Source organism: Diceros bicornis, chromosome 4 (genome assembly GCF_020826845.1).
Source record: "Diceros bicornis minor isolate mBicDic1 chromosome 4, mDicBic1.mat.cur, whole genome shotgun sequence".
NCBI lineage: Eukaryota > Metazoa > Chordata > Mammalia > Perissodactyla > Rhinocerotidae > Diceros > Diceros bicornis.
In genome coordinates this window covers 88,827,035-88,847,749 of record NC_080743.1, presented here as the reverse complement: position 1 = coordinate 88,847,749, position 20,715 = coordinate 88,827,035, and the positions used below count along the sequence as shown (strand labels likewise).

At 41.2% G+C, this 20,715-nt stretch overlaps 1 protein-coding gene across 1 annotated transcript in view; it reads right to left on the bottom strand.

The window, feature by feature from the left end:
• Positions 1 to 7,769: 7,769 nt before the first annotated feature.
• Positions 7,770 to 20,715, bottom strand: part of LOC131404861 (quinone oxidoreductase-like protein 2) — a 43,702-nt gene continuing 30,756 nt past the window's right edge. The window contains exons 10-11 of the mRNA XM_058539997.1: positions 17,769 to 17,816; positions 7,770 to 8,038 (exon numbers count right to left, since the gene is read on the bottom strand). Coding sequence (XP_058395980.1) covers positions 7,919 to 8,038; positions 17,769 to 17,816 — 168 coding nt within the window. The 3' untranslated portion in view covers positions 7,770 to 7,918. The remainder of the gene's footprint in view (positions 8,039 to 17,768; positions 17,817 to 20,715) is intronic.

Here is a 20,715-nt window from a genome sequence, read left to right as displayed (position 1 = left end):
AACAATAAAGCTGTTTCTATTATGTAAAATTATTGACAAGTGGTAACTTGCCTGAACTCTTGTGCTTCCGAGTCCCTCTGCTGAATTTTAAATATATTTGGTTTTTTTCCTCTCTGTGTTCCAAATACACTCAAGAATTCTGAAGATGTTCTTGTGCTTATCTGGAACAGACAGGCCATGTCAAAGAGAAATGTAAAACACTCTTCTAGCGCAGAGCTCACAGAGCCCTCCTGTCCTTTGAGATTGATGTCAGAGTTAGGTCACATATTCGCTCCCCTCCATGATGTGTGGTGCAGGGGGATGGCCCACAGCACATGCACACACAGAGATGTTGCTGACAGTGCCATTCAACCCATACTGTCTCCGAAAATGCCTCTAGGAGTAACTCAGAAATCATTGGGGAAAATGCCAATTGAAGAAAAGAAGAAGGGAGTTGGAATTGACCAACCAATCCCTGTCTTTCAGCAACAGAGCCAGAGATTGGGAAATAAGCTCTTATTGATCAATAACCAAATAACCAACATATTTTACATAATTGAAACACAAGAAAGGCCACTGTGTATTCACGACCACATTTTTGGAATTAAAATGAAATGAGGTATATGAATGTACTTGGACAGTAAATTATCTTAATTATATGGACAACAACACAGAGCTTTTTTTAACTGGAGTAATCATAGAAAATTCAAGATGTCCATCACCATAAAGGCTGTGTATAAAGTAGATGTGTATGAATCAGAAGGTATATATTGTACATATTTATTCATTACCTTGGAATGGGGGGGCTCTCAATTTTAAACTTAAATGGGGAAAAGGCCTGAGTTAGGTAAAATTTCTGAATTATAGAACTGTTTTAAAAATAACTTTTTAAAAAGAAGTGTTGCTCTTTTACTTTCAACTATAAAATAATCCTGAGTCCAAAAATTTTTTTATCCTAAAAGAATCTTTAATTCAATAGATCATTTTAGAGAGAGATAATTATCGATTCAGAGAGGTTAAACAACTTGCCCAAGGTCACACAGTAGAACTTAGGACTTCCAGCTCTCAGCAATCATCCCACAGCATCGTGCTGTAAATATTAAGAACAGACCCTAACCTGACTTGTCATAACTAGAGAAGACACTCATAATTATCCTATTCTTGCTTTGTATGCATAGAGCACCTCCTTAGATTTATTCACAGTTAAATATGATCTGCATTTGCCATCTTGTCTTACAATTAGTTTACTCTCCTTTATCTTATTAATAATCACACAATTAGATGAAATGAAGGATATAAATGGACATCCATAAAAAGCAGAATGTAAACAAATGCCAAATGTGTGCTGTCAGCAGTAGGTGCTATGAGAGATCAGGAAAGAGAGATAAATCCAAGGTAATTTTGAGGATGAGAAAAGAAATCAATGAAAAAAGAGTTAGGAAAGAATATTAAAAATACAAAGTTCCTTATCAGAGAACACGTCTACTGTTCAGGCTATTATTGATGATACTGGGCTTTAGTTTACATGGGACTTGTGACCCTGATCCAAAGACAATCTAGCAGTCTCATTTTCCACACATTCCACTTACTTAAAAACAGATACAACTGGGGGCTGGCCCCATGGCCTAGTGGTTAAGTTTGGCGCACTCCACTTCAGCAGCCCAAGTTTGGTTCCTGGGTGCAGACCTACACTCCTCATCAGCAGCCATGCTGTGGTGGCGACCCACACACAAAACAGAGGAAGACTGGCACAGATGTTAGCTCAGGGCCAATCTTCCTCAATTAAAAAAAAAAAAAAGATAAAACAGACACATTTGGAAATGTGCAAAAAGCATATATCCATATATTCATAAACCTGCATTTTCCTTGGCTCAGACATCTTGGGTAAATTGAGGAAGTTACAGACTTGTCTGTATGTAACTAAACAACTGAATAAAAAGTGGAAAATGCAATGACTGCTGTGCTCCCAAGTACATGCCTTTTGGGTCTTGTAGGCACATACTTTCCACTATCGTCAGCGGATTGGAGGTACTAGCTCAGACTTCGCTGAACCAAAACCCACGGCAGAAAACAAGTACAAATGTCTCTCCTTGAAATAATCTTAAACTCCATTCCTTAAACTAAGTTACTTATACAACAGACCAAAAATCTCATGTTTACCCACCACAAGACTGACTCCAGTGATGAGAGAACATCTTGAACTCCCCAGGAGAGACTACAGAAAATGTTTTGGGCAGAGGCAGTGTATCACAGTGGTTACGGTTATGTGCATGGGCTCTGAAGCCACTGCCAGGCTGGGGTCCTGGCTCTGCCACTCTCTAACTCTGTTGATGTAGGGCAAATCACTGAATCTCTCTGGGCCTCAGTTTCCTTATCTGTAAAATGGGATTAATAGTAACTACCTCAAGTAATTGAATCATTACAGGCAAAGCACTTAGAAAAGTGCTGCAGTCTATGGTTCATACTTCTAGCCTAATAATTAGCCTTATTATTATTACTACTATTGTTTAACATTTGTTGAGTGCTTACAATGTGCCAGGCTTTGGGCTAAGTGTTTTTCATATATAATTTTATGTAATCCACATAGCAGTCTTATGGAATAGCTCCTTTTTTTTTTTTTTTTGCCCATTTTAAACTTTATTTTTGTTTTTATTATTGATTTGTAGAAGTTCCAGTTCTGGATACAAGTCCTTTGTCAGATATATGTATTGGGAATATTTTCTCCCAGTCTGTGGCTTGGCTTTTCATTTCTTAACTGTCTGGATAAGCAGAAAATTTTAATTTCAATAAAGTCCAATTTATCAATTTTTTGTGTGTGTGTGTGAGGAAGATCAGCCCTGAACTAACATCCTATGCCAATCCTCCTCTTTCTTGCTGAGGAAAATTGGCCCTGGGCTAACATCCACGCCCATCTTCCTCTCCTTTATATGGGATGCCGCCACAGCATGGCTTGACAAGCAGTGCGTCAGTGCGCTGGGGATCCGAACCTGTGAACCCTGGGCTGCCAAAGCGGAGCACGCACACTTAACTGCAGCGCCACCAGGCCAGCCCCCAATTTTTTTCTTTTAAAGTTAGTGCTTTTTGGAGCCTCATGAAAGAAATCTTTGCCTACCTCAAGGTTATGAAGATATTCTCCAATTTTTTCTTCTAGAACTTTTATAGTTTCAGCCTTCACATTTAGGTCCATGATCCATCTGGAATTATTTTGGGGTATGAATCGGGAACAGCCAGATGGAAGAGATGCACAAGATGAGGTATATGGGAAGGCGCACGGAGCATCCACGCCCCCCTCTGAGCATGCCACTCTCTCCGATTCTCCACGTGTCACCAACCCGGAAGCTCCTCCCCTTTCTTTACAAATGAGAAAACTGAAACTCAGAGAGAATAATTTGCTCCAAGTCCCACAGCTAGCAAGGAGAGGCCCAGACTTTGAATCCAGCGCTAGAATGAATCAAGAGCTTGAACTTTTTTTTTTTTTGGTGCTTTTTTTTTTTAATTGTGAAATTTTTGTTGTACATTATTATCAGTCACCATATAAGCGCATCCCTCCACCCCTTGTGCCCACCCCCCACACCTCCTAGACCCTGGCAACCACGAAACAGTTCTATCTGTCCATGTGTTGGTTCATCTTCCACATATAAGTGAAATCATGCACTGCTTGTCCTTCTCTCTCTGGGTTATTTCACCTAACATAATACCCTCCAGGTCCATCCATGTTGTTGCAAATGGGATGATTTTGTCTTTTTTTATGGCTGAGTAGTATTCCATGGTATATATATATCACATCTTCTTTATCCAATCATCAGTCGAGGGACACTTGGGTTGCTTCCATGTCTTGGCTATAGCGGATAATGCTGCGATGAACATAGGGGTGCGTAAGCCTCTTTGGATTGTTGATTTCAGGTTTGTTGGGTAGATACCCAGTAGTGGGATAGCTGGATCATAATGTATTTCTATTTTTAATTTTTTGAGGAATCTCCATACTGTTTTCCATAGAGGCTGCACCAGTTTGCATTCCTACCAGCAGTGGATTAGGGTTCCCATTTCTCCACAGCCTCTCCAGCATTTGTTGCTTTTTGTCTTGGTGATTATAGCCATTCTAACAGGTGTAAGATGATGTCTTAGTGTGGTTTTGATTTGCATTTCCCTGATGATTAGTGATGTTGAGCATCTTTTCATGTGCTTATTGGCCATCTGTATATCTCCTTTGGAGAGGTGTCTGTTCATTTCTTTTGCCCATTTTTTGATTGGGTTGTTTTTTTGTTATTCAGTTGTGTGAGTTCTTTATATATTATGGAGATTAATCCCTTGTCAGATATACGGTTTGCAAATATTTTTTCCCAGTTGGTGGGTTCCCTATTCATTTTGATCCTGATGTCATTTGCCTTGTAGAAGCTCTTTAATCTGATGAAGTCCCACTTGTTTATTTTTTCTTTTGTTTCCCTTGTCTGAGTAGACGTGGAATTCAAAAAGATCCCTTTATGGCCAATGGTGAGTAGTGAATGACCTATATTTTCCTCCAGGAGTTTTATAGTTTCAGGTCTCACCTTCAGGTCTTTGATCCATTTTGAGTTAATTTTTGTGTATGGTGAAAGAAGATGGTCTACTTTCATTCTTTTGCAAGTGGCTGTCCAGTTTTCCCAGCACGATTTATTGAAGAGACCTTCCTTTCTCCACTGTATGTTCTTAGCTCCTTGGTCAAAGATTAGCTGCCCATAGATATGAGGTTTTCTTTCGGGACTTTCAATTCTGTTCCACTGATCTGTGTGTCTGTTTTTGCACCAGTACCATGCTGTTTTAATTACTATCGCTTTGTAGTATGTTTTGAAGTCAGGGATTGTGATGCCTCCAGCCTTGTTCTTCTTTTTCAGGATTGCTTTAGCTATACAGGGTCTTTTGTTGTCCCATATGAATGCTGGTATTCTTTGTTCTATTTCTGTGAAGAATGTCCTTGGGATTCTGATTGAGATTGCACTGAATCTGTAGATTGCTTTAGGTAGTATGGACATTTTAACAAAGTTTATTCTTCCAATCCAAGTGCATGGAATATTTTTCCATTTCTTTATGTCATCATTGATTTCACTCAGTAATGTCTTATAGTTTTCATTGTATAGGTCTTTCACTTCCTTGGTTAAATTTACTCCTAGATATTTTATTATTTTGTTGCAGTTGTAAATGGGATTGTCTTTGTGAGTTCTCTGTTAGTTCGTCATTGGTATATAGAAATGCAACTGATTTCTGTAAGTTGATTTTGTACCCTGCCACTTGGCTGTAGTTGTTGATTATTTCTAATAGTTTTCCGATGGATTCTTTAGGGTTTTCTATATATAAGATCATGTCACCTGCAAACAGCGAGAGTTTCACTTCTTCGTTGCCTATTTGGATTCCTTTTATTCCTTTTTCTTGCCTAACTGCTCTGGCCAGAACCTCCAGTACTGTGTTGAATAAGAGTGGCGAGAGTGGGCACCCTTGTCTTGTCCCTGTTTTCAGAAGGATGGCTTTCAGCTTTTCCCCATTGAGTATGATGTTGGCTGTGGGTTTGTCATATATGGCCTTTATTACATTAAGGTACTTTCCTTCTATACCCATTTTGTTGAGAGTTTTTATCATAAATGGATTTTGGTTCATGTCAAATGCTTTCTCTGCATCTATTGAGGTGATCATGTGGTTTTTATTTCTTGTTCTGTTAATGTGTTGTATCACTTGATTGATTTGCAGATGTTGAACCATCCCTGTGTCCCTGGTATAAATCCCACTTGATCATGGTGTATGATCTTTTTAATGTATTGTGTATTCAGTTTGCCAATATTTTATTGAGGATTTTTGCATCTAGGTTCCTCAGGGATATTGGTCTGTAGTTTTCCTTCTTAGTATTGTCTTTGCCTGGCTTTGGTATCAGGGTGATGTTGGCCTCATAGAATGTGTTGGGAAGTGTTCCATCCTCCTCTATTTTTTGGAATAGTTTGAGAAGGATAGGTATTAAGTCTTCTTTGAATGTTTGGTAAAATTCTCCAGAGAAGCCATCTGGTCCTGGACTTTTATTTTTTGGGAGGTTTTTGATTACTGTTTCAATCTCTTTACTTGTGATTGGTCTATTCAGGTTCTCTATTTCTTCTTGATTCAGTTTTGGGAGGTTGAAGAGCTTGAACTTTTAATGACTGTCCATACTGCCTCCCAAGTCAGCAGTTCAAAAATACACAACGTAGACCCATTCCTTTGTCATTCATTCATTCATTCACTGAGAGCTTGCTGTGTGCCAGGCCCTGTATCTGGCGTTGTGGATCTAGACACAAACTAGGCAGACCAGGAGGAGCTGCCTGTATGAAGCCTACATGCTACTGAGGGAGACAGACAAGCAAACAAAAATAAATCCATCAGGTACTATCAGACAGTGGTAAGTGCTATGAAGACAATGAGAGAGTCAGAGGACAGAGAGCGTCAGGGTGGAGGTGGGAGGCTATGTTACGTAGAGGAGTCAGGGAATATTTCCCTGAGAAGGTGAGACGGATCCAGTGAGGGGTGTCCCACGGCAAGATCTGGGGGTAAGTGTGGAAGGCAGAGTGAACTATAAGTGCCAGTGTCTCGAGGCAGGAACAAGCTCGGCCTATTGGAGGATTGAGCAGGCCAGAGATACCAGAGGGAGCCGGTATGGAAAGAGAAGGTGTAAAAGAGCCTCTCAAAGAATAGGAAAGTGGATTGACTAGGGAAAAGAGGCGGCGCTGCCAGGAAGCACTGAGAATCCACTTGAGCTCTGTGTCCATAAAATTAAGACCAGTAAGCCAGCTGTGTATTTTTATCCAGCCACATATTCTGAGATTTGGTGCTTGGGTGCAGATGTGAAGAGGTGAGTAGAGTGTTATCAGGTCCCGGGCTTCACCAGGGGAAGGCAGCAGAGGGAGAGATAAGCAGGGGAGTGGAGTTGAGCCTGGGCCATGGCCTCAGGTTGGTGTCGGGCAACCTGCATCTCAGGGAAAAGGTGTAGGGATGATGGACTAGTGGACCCATTGGGGCCAAAGAATGGTTGGAGTTGGGGTTCTAGAGGGAGTGAGCTGGAAGTGAGGAGCTAGAGGTCAGAGTGGGATGCCAGAAATCCACACTTTTGAGTTGGGGCAAGTACTAGGAATGACAAACACCAGGGTTTACTGTAAGAGTGGGTGGCTAAGGTGGGAGAAAGGATCGTTGGAAGTAAGGAGGTTAAGGAGTCAAGAGGCCAGAACATCATTTGGGTCACCTACGCCAGTGGTCTCAAACCTGGTCACTTACTAGAATGACCTGGGGAGCTCTTAAAAAATACACCGCCTCCAACCCCCAAAGATTCTGGCTCAGTTAGTTGGGAGACATGGGGAGTAGTGCCCGGCTTTTTTAAAAAGCTCCCCAAATCATTTTTAAGTGCAGCCAGGGTTGGGACCAACTGATGTAAGTGGGCCAACCATCAAAAGTGAGGGGAGAAGTGGTGCTGAAGAGGGTGGACATGAGCCGGCGGGGCTCAAAGCTTCACTGGATGAGGAGGAGTGACCACAGGTTAGTAGACGATCACAGCATGGGAAATCTATGGAGATTCAATGGCCTGTGCTTCAAAGCTGGGGGGCAAGGGGTGGCTAGAGAGGAACAACGGTCTGGGAGCAGCCATGAAGAGCGAAGCAGACACCTACTCCGCTTTCAGGCCCTGGGACACCTGAGGGGTATCCTCATGTCCCCAGTAGTGAGTCAGGTATCAGTCAGAGCAAAAAGGTAAGGGGGACGTTCAGAGAGCAAGATGAGGACATAGGGGGAACAGCTTGGGGGTCAGGAGGGTGAGAGATAACGACAAATAAAGAGACACTTAAAACAACAGGAATTTATTTCTCACAGTCCTGGAGGCTGGAAGTCTGAAATCAAGGTGTCAGCAGGGCCACGCTCCCTCTGAAGGCTCTAGGGGAGAATTCTTCCTTGCCTCTTCCTAGGTTCTGGTGGCTCCCGGCAATCCTTGGCATTCCTTGGCTTGTAGATGCATCGCCCCAATATCTGCTTCCATCTTCACACAGCCAGATCTTTCCTCTGGGTGTATCCAAATCTCTCGCTACTTATAAGGATACCGGTCATTGGATTACAGACATCCTAATCCAATATGACTTCATCTTAACTTGATTATATCTACAAAGACCCTATTTTCAAATAAGGTCACACTCACAGGTATCAAGGGCTAGAATTTCAACCTATCTTCTGCGGGGGACATAATTCAATGCACAACAGACAGTTTGTAGAGGTGATGCGACAGCTAGGAATAGTGTTCTTACCCAAAGAACACAGGCTCTTTGGGCTGCTATTAAATCTGCTGAGAGCCTGTCACTGCAGAAGAGGGCCAGCTCTAAGCCTCCTTTACAGACCTCAGTGCCCAGGCAGAGGAAAGTGCAGTCTCACGTGGCACACACGCAGGCAGCTCAGTGGGCTGTCCTCAACCCTGCCCCAGGGAGAAAACAAAGCTGATCCAGAGAAAACTCATCCTCATAGTGGATAAACAATTCAAACAAACTTTATGTTCATGGCAGGTCAGCAATATCTTTGAATACACGTATAGCATATATTTGATGAGAAGCCACAAATTGACAAGATAACGAAAGCCTAAAAGATATCCTGCTGTCTCACCATCAGCAGCAAGCAGTGAAACTGGGAGATAAAGACAAAGAAAATAACCTGTGTTGTGCTACAGAACCCAAATTTAGTTAAAAGGGTAATGTACTCTACCCATCAGTTATCAAGGATTAAACGCCTATTATTGCAACATTGACACAAGAAAAATAAAATGCACAGCACCGTCCTGCAAAGAACTTATCCACCAGTTGCGGATGGGAAGAAACTAGAGCCACATATTAAAGACAAAAAGTATAGTTAATTGTTAAATTGTATAGTATAAATAGACTCAAAAATACAGAACCCAAAAATAAGAGAGATTAATGATTTCACGATTACTCAAATTGGGCTTTCTGGAGTTTGATAAGTATCTCTTTGGAGCCTATTCTGTGCACCCGTCACTGGGCTGGACCCTGAACCCATGGACATCTCCGTGAGAGCATCAGCCTCTCTGTTTCACAGGTGAAGAAGCTAAAGTTCATACACACAAAGAGACTTGCCTGAGGCCAGATACCTTGTAAGTTTCCAAGTCAGGAATTAAACCCAAGTCTCTTATCTTCGAGTCCATGGCTTTTTCTACAATGCATTGAAGGATGAGTAGGGTTTGGATAGGTAAGGAAAAACGAGGAGAGTGTTTTATGTGTGGGAAATAGGATTAATATTTTATTATTACATCTAGCTAATCGGCTCCTGAGAGCTGGCCTGTATCCCCAGATGAGAAGCTGCTGTCAATCCTCCAGCTCTTAAAATATCTGGGTCAGTGAGAAGAGGATCACAAGGTCTCCTTACGGTTATTTTTAACTTTAAAAAAATAACCTTTAAGGAAAAGGAGAGGATAAAAATGAAAAAAAATGTCAGAAATTTTACAAGCTGAAGTCAAAACGGAACTGTTCAATAGGAACAGCTAGGTTATTGACCCTGACTTGGAAGCTGCAGGGAGGAGTCCCTGGTGGGTCACAGTGGCTCCTGGCTCTATCAGAACAGGGAAGGGTGGCCTGGAATCTACATCAGAAAGTGGACCTGAGACATGAGAGAAAGTGAGGCAGGAGGCATGCAGGGGCTAGTGCCACTTCCCCACACCTGCCTTCAAAAACACATTGCCCCAGATCCTCCCTTCAGAGAAAGAAGTTCAGTGAATCTGTTCCAGGTTCTACCACTGGCTTTTGCAATTTTCAGAACGAAAGGAAAGGTCAGGGAATCTTTTAAGCAATCGCCCTGTGTTACATGAAAGTGGAACCAATTGACATATGAATGCTGTTCTTATGAGAAAAAAAGATATTCTGAGTGCTGCTTTATGTTTTTTGAGACAAATCAGCAATAATACAAACCCCCTGCACAGCTTTCCCATCAACTCAAAGATGCCAGGAATGAAGAAGCTGTAAGTGCCAGAAAATATGTCTCCCAGGACCTCGCAATGAGAGGTTCCTGCAAAGCATCCCACTGTGTTACATGTCAAAAGCAGCACATAAGAACAGGTCAGAGGCAAGACAGGCACTTTCCTGCACTGGGCCCCAGGCAGGAGAAAAGTCTCAGATACAGGTCTTGAGTCTAAGGAATTTACTCCCTGGTTGTATCTCTATCCCAGGGCCCCGGTCATAGCAAATCTTCATTAACTGTTGAACATCATTGAAGGATAAGATCAACATACGCAATGCCACAAGACAACGGTGCAAATCCATAGCTATCTCAGGGCCCAACTGTGTGCTCTGGAGGCTCCTAGGAGAGCAAGATCAATACAAGCTGGTTTCACTGAGGAAATGAGCCTTCAGCTGGGCCCTGAATGGATGCACTTCGCACAGAAAGGGAATGACAGGTTCCTGGTGCAGAGATTTGTTTCTTCAGGCGCTGTGCATGCAGCACAAACACAACATGAGCAAAGCATATCCTGCTCCCTGCTTTCACAGAGCCTGGAGGTTAGCAATCAGTCCCCCTAGAGTAGAGGTCCTGGTGGGTCATGACAAAAGCTGACATTTCTGTGGGGCCTGTGATGTGCAGGACTATGCGAAGTGCTTCACAAATATAGTCTCATTTGATCCTCACTGCAACTCAGGGACAAGGGGGTTACTATTATCATCATTTTATGGATTGGAAACTGAGCTCACACAGCTAATTAGCTGTGAAGCCAAATTCAAGTCCAGGGCTGCCTGGCTTGTGGGCCACTCTCTTTCCACTAGACCCCATGGGAAATGAGGTCAGGTGACGCTGTATGGTGGAGGGCTTCAAGCCAGGTAAAGCCATTCAGATGAGCTATGGAGGAAATAAGAAGTTATTTGTTAACAGTTCTCTCTTCCTGCAGTTACTGTGCCGTCTGCCAAAGTCAGACTCCCAACGATACACACGAAATTCAGAAGACCCTCCAGGTAAAACGTATTCTCTCCCTCCAGATCTCCATCCACGTTCATGCCATAGTGAACTGCAATGGCCATGTTGAAGGAAAACTTTAGAGTCATATTTTTCTCTCTCCCTTAAAGCCTAAACCTATGAGAAGCCATAAGAAACCCGTCCCCATGGTTTTTCTCATCTGGCCCCTGCACTGGCCTTTTTGTTTTCCTAAGATCCACAAGAACCCAGGAAGTCACCCAGACACCAGAACTCCCCAGTCTTTTAAGTGGCATTTTACCTCCCAAAACATCCAAAGGAGAAGAGATGCTTGCAAAGTTCTCCTTACCTTTAGTTCTCCACCTTCACAGGGAGGAAAAGGGAATGAGAGAAGAGGCGTCTGCACTCTCTCCACCTCCCTAGAGGACAAGGGATTGTTCCCTGCCCTCAATCCTCTCCATTTCTGAGTCGGGAAATACTGCTGCCTAATGACGTCAGGATTAGGAAGTACAAGGTGAAAGTCAGTCCTCCTGGAGGACACAGAATTGGAAATGCTACCATAAAAGTGAAAATTCTTATGCTCCTACAAATAACATCTGTTTATCAACTACAAAGCACTTCCAGAAACATCCCTTCATTTGAATCTCTCACAATAGTTAGGCAGGTTTTATTGTTGATATTAACTTTTTTTTTTTAACAGATGAGGAAATTGAGGTACATAAAAACGAAATGACTCCCTAAGGTCAGAAAGGTCAAACTTGCAGCCAGGCCCTCTGAGCTCAAATTCTGTGCTCTGTCCTCTCCGACACATCCACTCAGAAATCCTGATTTGGACAAGGATGCCAGACAGGGACAGGAAAGCTTAATGGTCACTGACTATGATGTCATCTTCCAAGATTAGGGAGATTTACCCAAATAGTTTTAATTTCACTTTATAATCTCCTATGAATCTATCCTCCAACAATATAAGTCTTTCTCTTATAATACTTGGTTTGGGTCCTAGCAAACTTTGAGAGTCATAAGTTCCATAGGCTTACTATTCCTGTGTAAAGAAGTGCTATTTTTACTTTGCCCTAAAACTATTTCTTTAAAATGATAAAGTTGTCCCTAGTTCTTGTGCTCTGGGATTTAATAAGTTTATATTTTTATCCTATGATTTTCATTACTTTACAAATTTCAATCATATTCCCCTCTCAGCCTGTGCCTTTCCAGAATGAAGAGCCCTAATTCTTTTATTATCCCTCACAAAGAACTCTCTCTACCCTCTGGATCAATTTAGGTGTCCTTCTATAGACCTTGTCTGGCTCTGTATGCCTTTGAGGTACATCAGATCATCAGGCCCCCATCACTTTGTCCATTGTTCTGTATAAAAGAACACAATGACTTCAGCTAAAATAAAATGTAGAAATATTTGAGAGATACTTTTAAAAATCAAACAACTCTTTTGCTCCATGTCAGCCCAGCATATATTGAAAAGTATACATTTTGCTTCAACTCTGAAATGAATTTGAACACACTGGTACTAGAGAACCTTGTAATCTATTATGAAAATGACAATTTGCAAAGCACTTTCACACACATTATCTCATTTGACCCTCACATGAACCATGCAAGGTAGAAAACACATATTATTATCCTAATTTTTCACATGAGAAAAGTAAAAAGATGAGTCTAGCCCAAGGTCAAACAGCTGGAATTAGAGCCCCAGTTGCTGGCCCTCCATGGAGAGAATGCTGCTTTATCCACTGTGCAATACAGCCTTCCTTATAACCACTTGTGATTTATTTTAAATCACCAAACTACCCTTCTCTAAGTCCCTTTCAGTGGTCCACAGCACAGTCATGAAATGTTCTATAGTTCTATTGAAAGAAAAGATGTTTAAGGCTGCTCTAAACCCTCTTCACTCTCGACATGCTCTCCAGGGGCAATCTCAGCCACATCACAGGCATCAATAACACCTCCGTGCAAATGACTCCCAAATTTGTATCTCTAGGTCACAGAGATACAAGAGATGCTCTCTTCTGAGCACCAGACAGGTATATAAAACTATATATTTGACATCTCCTGGATGTCTCAATACGTACAAAACTTCATCTTCTGCCTCCATCATATCCCCCTCCACTGCCAAAATCCAATTCTCTTTCGATGTTCCTCCTCTCAAATATCTATCCAGGAACCTAGGAATCCTCTTGACATTTCCTTCTTGCGCCTCCTCAACCCACCCCTATATCCAATCTAACACCAAGTCCTTTCACTCTAACCTCCTGCATAGCTCTCCATTCTGTCCATTTCTCTCCTTCCCCATCATCACCACCTTAGTCCAAGATGCCATCATCTCTCATTTGCACTTTCATAGACTCCAAATTGGTTTATTTCTCTCCAATCCTTTCTCCCCCCTGTAGCTGGAGGGATTCTTCCAGAACATTATTCTGGTCATGCTGCCTCTGCCCCACGCCTGCTTAGAACACTTCAATGGCAACCCATTACTCTTAGCTTAAAGGCAAAACTCCCAAAACTGGCCCACAATCTCCTGCCCAATCTGTCCCCACTTCCAGCCTCATCTCACAACACTCACCTTCATCTCTCAAACCCCAGCCCTACCAGCCTGCTTTCAGCCCCTTTTACTTGCCATGCTTTCATTAGCCACAGGGTCCTAGAATATTCTTCCCTTTCTTCCCTGCCTATTTAAATTCCTAGAATTTAATTCCTAGAAGCCTCCATCTTCAGAGAGAGGTTCAAGGGTCTTTCCTCAGGGAAACCTTTTTGACCTTCGTGAGTTAAATTCCCCCATTATACTTTACACAGCACTGGTTTGGCACGGTTTTGTGAATTTAGCAAATGTCTGTCTCCCCCACTAGATTTGGAAAGTTTTGCTCACCATTGTATTCCCTGTGCTGTGCTGAGCTTGGCACATAGAGGCAAATCAACAAATGTTTGTTAAATAAATAAGCCCACTAATAAGGAAATGGTTGTATATGATATATGTCCTCATTATGGAATACTAAGCAGCTGTCACAAAGAATAAGTCCATATTTACTAATATGGAATGATGTCTATGGCGTATTATTGATTAAAAACAGCACATTATAGAACAGCATGTTCAGTTACTATGATCAGTTATTTTTAAAACCTATGCATGTCTTTATTAAAAAAAAACAAAAACCTGTGTGTATGTGTTTTAAAAGGTCTGCAAGACTAACACCACACTGTTTACAGTGGTTTCCCTGGAGAATGGGAATGAGACAGGATAGAGGAAAATAGAATAACAATTTCTACTCATAAACTTCTTGCTGGTTTGACTTTTTTCAATGACCATGTGGTATTGTTGTAATTATTTTAACAATACCATTTTAAAAATAATGAGACAATTCACAAAAGTTAAGGAAACTGACCGTTTCTAAATACAGCAAAAAACAAAAAACCTTAAAATAACCGCTTCGTATATGATTCCTCAACAATCATTAAGTTCCAGAAACCAGCATATTTCTAATTCAGATCTTCAATCTACCAAGAAGATGTGATGAAGAAACAAAATGGAAGAGAACAGACATGCTAGTTTTTGTTTGTTTAATTAGGTCTTCCCCTCACGCGACTTTATAAACAATAAAAATTTTGAAAAACCACTGCTTTTTGATTCACGTATACAACCTTAGAAGGAAAAATAAGAGAAAGAAATAATAGCGTGAATGTTTCTTAGATTTTTTTGGTTAAATAAAAGTGATTACGTGAAGACATCTTTATTTTCCTTCACTTGCCAAATAACAAATCTTTTGTTGTCTTTACCATAGCTCCAATAGAAAAGATAGCTTTCTAAAGCTATATAGATTGCTGAGGAAGGAGCAGGGGCAAATATACTGGTGATGTGTAGACAGGATTATTCCACAGCTAATAGCACAAAACCTCACTTCGGCTGTTGAGAGAAGTGTGTGCAGGTGGACAGACTCACAGTCACCAAAAAAGAAGAGGTAGGTGTGTGGGAGTGATTTCTCCAGCAGCCAACCTGCAAGGGAGAGCTGGGAGAAGTCTGTGAATACAGAATAACGCTGTCACTTGGAGTGGCACTGATTCTTTTTTCAGCCTAACTAATGGCTCAGATGGTGGAACAACCAAACAATGACTAAAATATGAGTCAAATGCTTTCAAATCAAATCATTCCCGTGAAGCTGGAACACAGGCCAGCAGAGAGGAGGTCATTAGGCGTTCTAACCCATACTTGTTAAACCTGAAGAAACTCGCTCTCCTTAATAACTGCCTCTTTCATTTTAAGTCCCTTTGATGTTAGTGAGCTGGGGACAATTGATCTTTATTACTAGTGACACCTACTGATCAGCTCAGAACAGTGGGAAAGGTAGCTCCCAGCTGGGCTTGTGCACTTTTCCCAATCCTGACTTCTCTCCCAGGGTCTATCCAGCATGTCTTCAATTATCCCAAAGGGTGTCAGGAAATTCTAAAATTAGCCTCAACGTTGGTGTCTTGATATTTTTGAAAACCAACTTTCATTTAAACACAAAAATAGCTCACATTAAGAAGTCAGTTTGGGGAAAGGCAGGTGAAGAGAGGCCTATCATTAAATAGAACCACAAGGCACACAGCCCCCAGAAGGCTAAAATGCGGCAACGGGGCAGGAAGAGGCGCAGCAACGGGGCAGGAAGAGGCACAGCACGTGCTCTGGCCCTCACGGAAGCACCACGTGGGCCCGCAGCAGACACGTGGGTGGTTTCCCTGCCCTCTTTCCCCTCCCCCTTCCTTCTGCTAATTTCTCAGTTTCAAATTCTTTCCCCAAATGTTCACTCGATATTTTACAATTCAATTCTTCCAAAAGCTCTTTTGGTGAGAAAACCCTGAGAAGAAAGGTGTTTTCAAACAGCATGAGGTACTTATCAGCAAACAAAGCCTCTTACCCCATTTATTGGAACAGGACCTCACCAGAATAAGAAGTACCCCCACCTTCGTGGTACCAGGTGCCTGTTTTCATCTCCACCCACTCTTTTCGGGAATTATCACTCATGCAGTAGGAGGAGTAGAGAGTGTTTAGCACCCAGCAAAGGTACAGGACCTCTCCCCACAGACCAGGACTCGGGCAGGGACTGGAGCTTCCTTTGGCCTAAGCCAGGCACTCTACTCACACCCTCTGTTCTCTTCTCTCAATACATTCACTTGGATGTGAGGGCAATATATTCTTTTATTTTTTTAACATTTTTTAATGTAGTAAAATATACATAACATAAACTTTACCATTTTCTCCATTTTTAAGTGTACAGTTCAGTGACATTAAGTACATCCACATTATTGTGCAACCATCACCACCATCCATCTCCAGAATGTTTCCATCTTCCCAAACTGAAACTCTGTCTGTAGCCTTTAAACAATAACTCCCCATTTCCTCCTCCCCCCAGCTACTAGCAACCACCATTTTACTTTCTGTCTCAGTGAATTTGACTACTCTAGGTACTTAATGTCAGTGGCATCACAAATATTTGTTCTTTTGTGACTAGCTTATTTCACTTAGCGTAACGTCTTCAAAGTTCATCCATGTTGTAGCATGTGTCAAAATGTCCTTCCTTTTTAAGGCTGAATAATATTCCATTGTATGTCTATGGACATACATTTTTTTCCCACAATTTAAGATAATTCAAATTTAATTCAATTTATTGAGTATTGACCACGGGTAACTCACTGTGCTAGTATTGTGGGAGGTACAAAGGCAAGTCAGACACGGTACCTACTCTCCAGGAACTTACGCTACCGTGATAAAGGAGGAGAGAAAGAAGTGAAAGTAACTAGCATTTGCTAATCACTTACCATATGCCAGGTGTTTGCTCAATCACTATGTGTATTGCTCACAACAACTTTGTGAGGTAGATGTTGTAATATCCACTTTACAGTGAGAAAAGGAAGGCTCGGAGACCTTAAGTAACCACCTCCAAAGGGGCGAGACTGGGATTCAAACCCACATCTTGGATTCAGAATCCTGTGTTTATTCCACTAGACATGCTGCTTCCTTTGGTGCAAGGCAGAATGTGACAAATCGTGGGAGAGAATCCACAGGAAGGTAGAAGATGAGCACCCTCCTAAGGGGAACGGCCATGGCAGAGGTAGGTCTTGGAGGTCAGGAAGGCTTATGTTTGACAGAGATAAGGGAGTAGAGGAAACTGCTTGAGCAGAGCAAGCAGGGGGAGGCAGGAAATCAAAGTGAGTACTCAGGGACTGGAGGAGTTGTGGGACATAAGGCTGGAAAGCAGAGAGGGGCAAAATCACGGTCAAAATGAAATGCTTGCTCAAGGAGTTTGAACTCCACCACGTAGACAGTGGTGAGCCATTGTAGGTTTTCTGAGATGAGATATAGTCATAGCTGTGCTTTGGGAAGGTACCATGGCAATAATGTATAACAAAGATGGAAGGGATGGGGGTAGTTTAAAGGTAGGAAAGCCAGTTAGGTGGTCACTGGAATTAGCAGACGAGACATAACTAGTAAGAACGGAAAAGAGGATATGGAGGTGAGAGATTTCCTAGATGTGGGGATGACAGAACCTGGCCATTGATGCATTATGAATGGGGCGACCATACATCCTGATTTGGCTGGGACATCTGTTTTCCTAGCGTAATTACTAATAGCATCCTTTCTCTTTCAAACAGGTTGAAGTTTGCACAATAAAGTATATAATCACACTAATTATGAGAAATAAAAAAACAGAATCAAAGGTGACTCTGAAAGATTTTGAAGCTGGATTAACAAGGAAGGTAGTAACACCTTTAGAAACACAGGAGGGACATCAGGTTTTTTGGAAAGATGATGAGTTTGGATTTGGACATGCTGAGTTTACTGCTGAGGTGAGGATTTATTTAAGAGAGATAAGCACCTTGCCCGAGGATTTGCGCTGTGTCACATGAAGGAAGGCATCATTGACCTAAAAAAAAAAAATCCCAGAAAAGTGGTCAGACTTGCATATATACACATTTCAACAAACATCTGTTGCTGATTCAATTCTTAAAATAGCTAAAGTATTAATATGTGTCTCCAATGAACTGTATGTAGCTAACTATGCAATACTAACCAAATAATTAATCACCACAAACTCAAAGGAAAACAATAATATTTAAGAATAACCCAACCTCAGAATTTTTCTGTCTAAACTATAATTTTCAATGTTGTCAGATAAATGACAGCAGGTAAAACATCCTCAGGCCTGTCCATACTCTATTGTAATATTTCTGTGTGTTCTTGTTTTTTAAAGAATGGAGCCACAGCCAGAAGAATCAATATTTAACTTTTTTCCAATTTTCATCTTTTTTTTTTTTTTTGTGAGGAAGACCAGCCCTGAGCTAACATCCAATGCCAATCCTCCTCTTTTTGCTGAGAAAGATTGGCCCTGGGCTAACATCCGTGCCCATCTTCCTCTACTTTATATGGGACACCACCACAGCACGGCTTGACAAGCGGTGCGTCGGTGCGCGCCCGGGATCCGAACCTGCGAACCCCGGGCCACTGCAGCAGAACGCACGCACTTAACGGCTTGTGCCACTGGGCCGGCCCCTACAATTTTCATCTTTTTATTAAAATTATCCTGTTTCCAGTGTAACTAAAATTGCAGTCTATCTCAAATCCTTTTTTAGAAGCACAAAGTGACAAAACAGAAATTAAAAAGCAGCCACAGCAATCATGACAGTGTGGTATTGGTGAAAGAATAGACAAACAGATCAATGGAACAGATTAGAGAGCCCAGAAATAGACCCATACAAATATAGTCAACTGAACTTTGACAAAGGAGCAGAGACAATTCAACAGAGACAGGATAGTCTTTTCAAGTAATGGAGCAGACCAACTGGACATCCACATGCAAAAAAATGAATCAAGATGCTATCCTTACATCTTTCAAAAAATTAACTCAAAATGGACCTTACATCTAAATGTAAAAGGCAAAACTATGAAACTTCCACAAGAAAACATAGGAAAAAAATCTAAGTCACCTTGGGTTTGGCATTGAGTTTTTAGATACAACACCAAAAGCATGATCCATGAAAGAAAAAATTGGTAAGTTGGACATCATTAAAATTAAAAACTTCTGCTCTGTGAACGACACTTTAAAGAACAAAAAGACAAGCCACAGCCTGGGAGAAAATCTTTGCAAAACACGTATCTGATAAAGATCTTATATCTAAAATACACAAAGAATTCTTTTTTTTTTTCCCTATGTGTTTGTTTATTGTTGTTATTATCTACTACTTAATGAAGGAAATCATACGGTATTTGACCTTCTCCCTCTGACTTATTTCACTTTGCATTATACCCTCAATGTCCATCCATGTTGTCACAAATGGCTGGATTTCATCGTTTCTTATGGCTGAGTAGTATTCCATTGTGTATATACCACAGCTTCTTTATCCATTCGTCCCTTGATGGGCACTTAGGTTGCTTCCAAGTCTTGGCTATTGTGAATAACGCTGCAATGAACCCAGGGGTGCATGTACCTTTGCAAATTGGTGTTTTCAAGTTCTTTGGATAAATACCCAACAGTGGAATAGCTGGATCATATGGTAGTTCTATCCTTGATTTTTTGAGGAATCTCCATACTGTTTTCCATAGTGGCTGCACCAGTTTGCACTCCCACCAGCAGTGTATGAGAGTTCCCTTTTCTCCACATCCTCTCCAACACATATTGTTTCCTGTCTTGTTAATTATAGCCATTCTGATGGGCGTGAGGTGATATCTCATTGTAGTTTTGATTTGCATTTCCCTGATAGTTAGTGATTTTGAACATCTTTTCATGTGTCGGTTGGCCATCTGTATATCTTCTTTAGAGAAATGTCTGTTCAGGTCTTTTGCCCATTTTTTAATTGGGTTGGTAGTTTTTTTGTTGTTGAGATGCATGAGTTCTTTATATATTTTGGAGATTAAGCCCTTATCAGATGTATGCTTTGCAAATATCTTCTCCCAATTGTTAGGTTGTCTTTTCGTTTTGTTGATGGTTTCCTTTGCTGTGCAGAAGCCTTTTTGTTTGATGTAGTCCCATTTGTTTATTTTTTCTATTGTTTCTCTTGCCCGGTCAGATGTGGTGTTTGAAAAGATGTTGCTAAGACCGATGTGGAAGAGCGAACTGTCTATGTTTTCTTCTAGAAGTTTCATAGTTTCAGGTCTTACATTCAAGTCTTTAATCCATTTGGAGTTAATTTTTGTGCATGGTGTAAGGTAAGGGTCTACTTTCATTTTTTTGCATGTGGCTATCCAGTTTTCCCAACACCATTTGTTGAAGAGATTTTCTTTTCCCCATTGTATGTTCTTGGCTCCTTTGTCAAAGATTAGCTGTCCATAGATGTGTGGGTTTATTTCTGGGCTTTCGATTCTATTCCATTGATCTGTGTGTCTGTTTTTGTGCCAGTACCATGCTGTTTTGGTTACTATAGCTTTGTAGTATATTTTGAAATCAGGGAGTGTGATACCTCCAGCTTTGTTCTTTTTTCTCAGGATTCCTTTAGCTATTCGGGGTCTTTTGTTGTTCCATATAAATTTTAGGATTCTTTGTTCTATTTCTGTGAAAAGTGTTGTTGGAACTTTGATAGGGATTGCATTGAATCTATAGATGGCTTTAGGAAGTATGGACATCTTAACTATGTTAATTCTTCCAATCCAAGAGCATGGAATATCTTTCCATTTCTTTGTGTCTTCTTCAATTTCTTTCAGAAATGTTTTCTAGTTTTCGGTGTACAGATCTTTCACCTCTTTGGTTAAGTTTATTCCTAGGTATTTGATTCTTTTTTTTGCAATTGTAAATGGGATGGTATTCTTAATTTCTCTTTCTGCTACTTCGT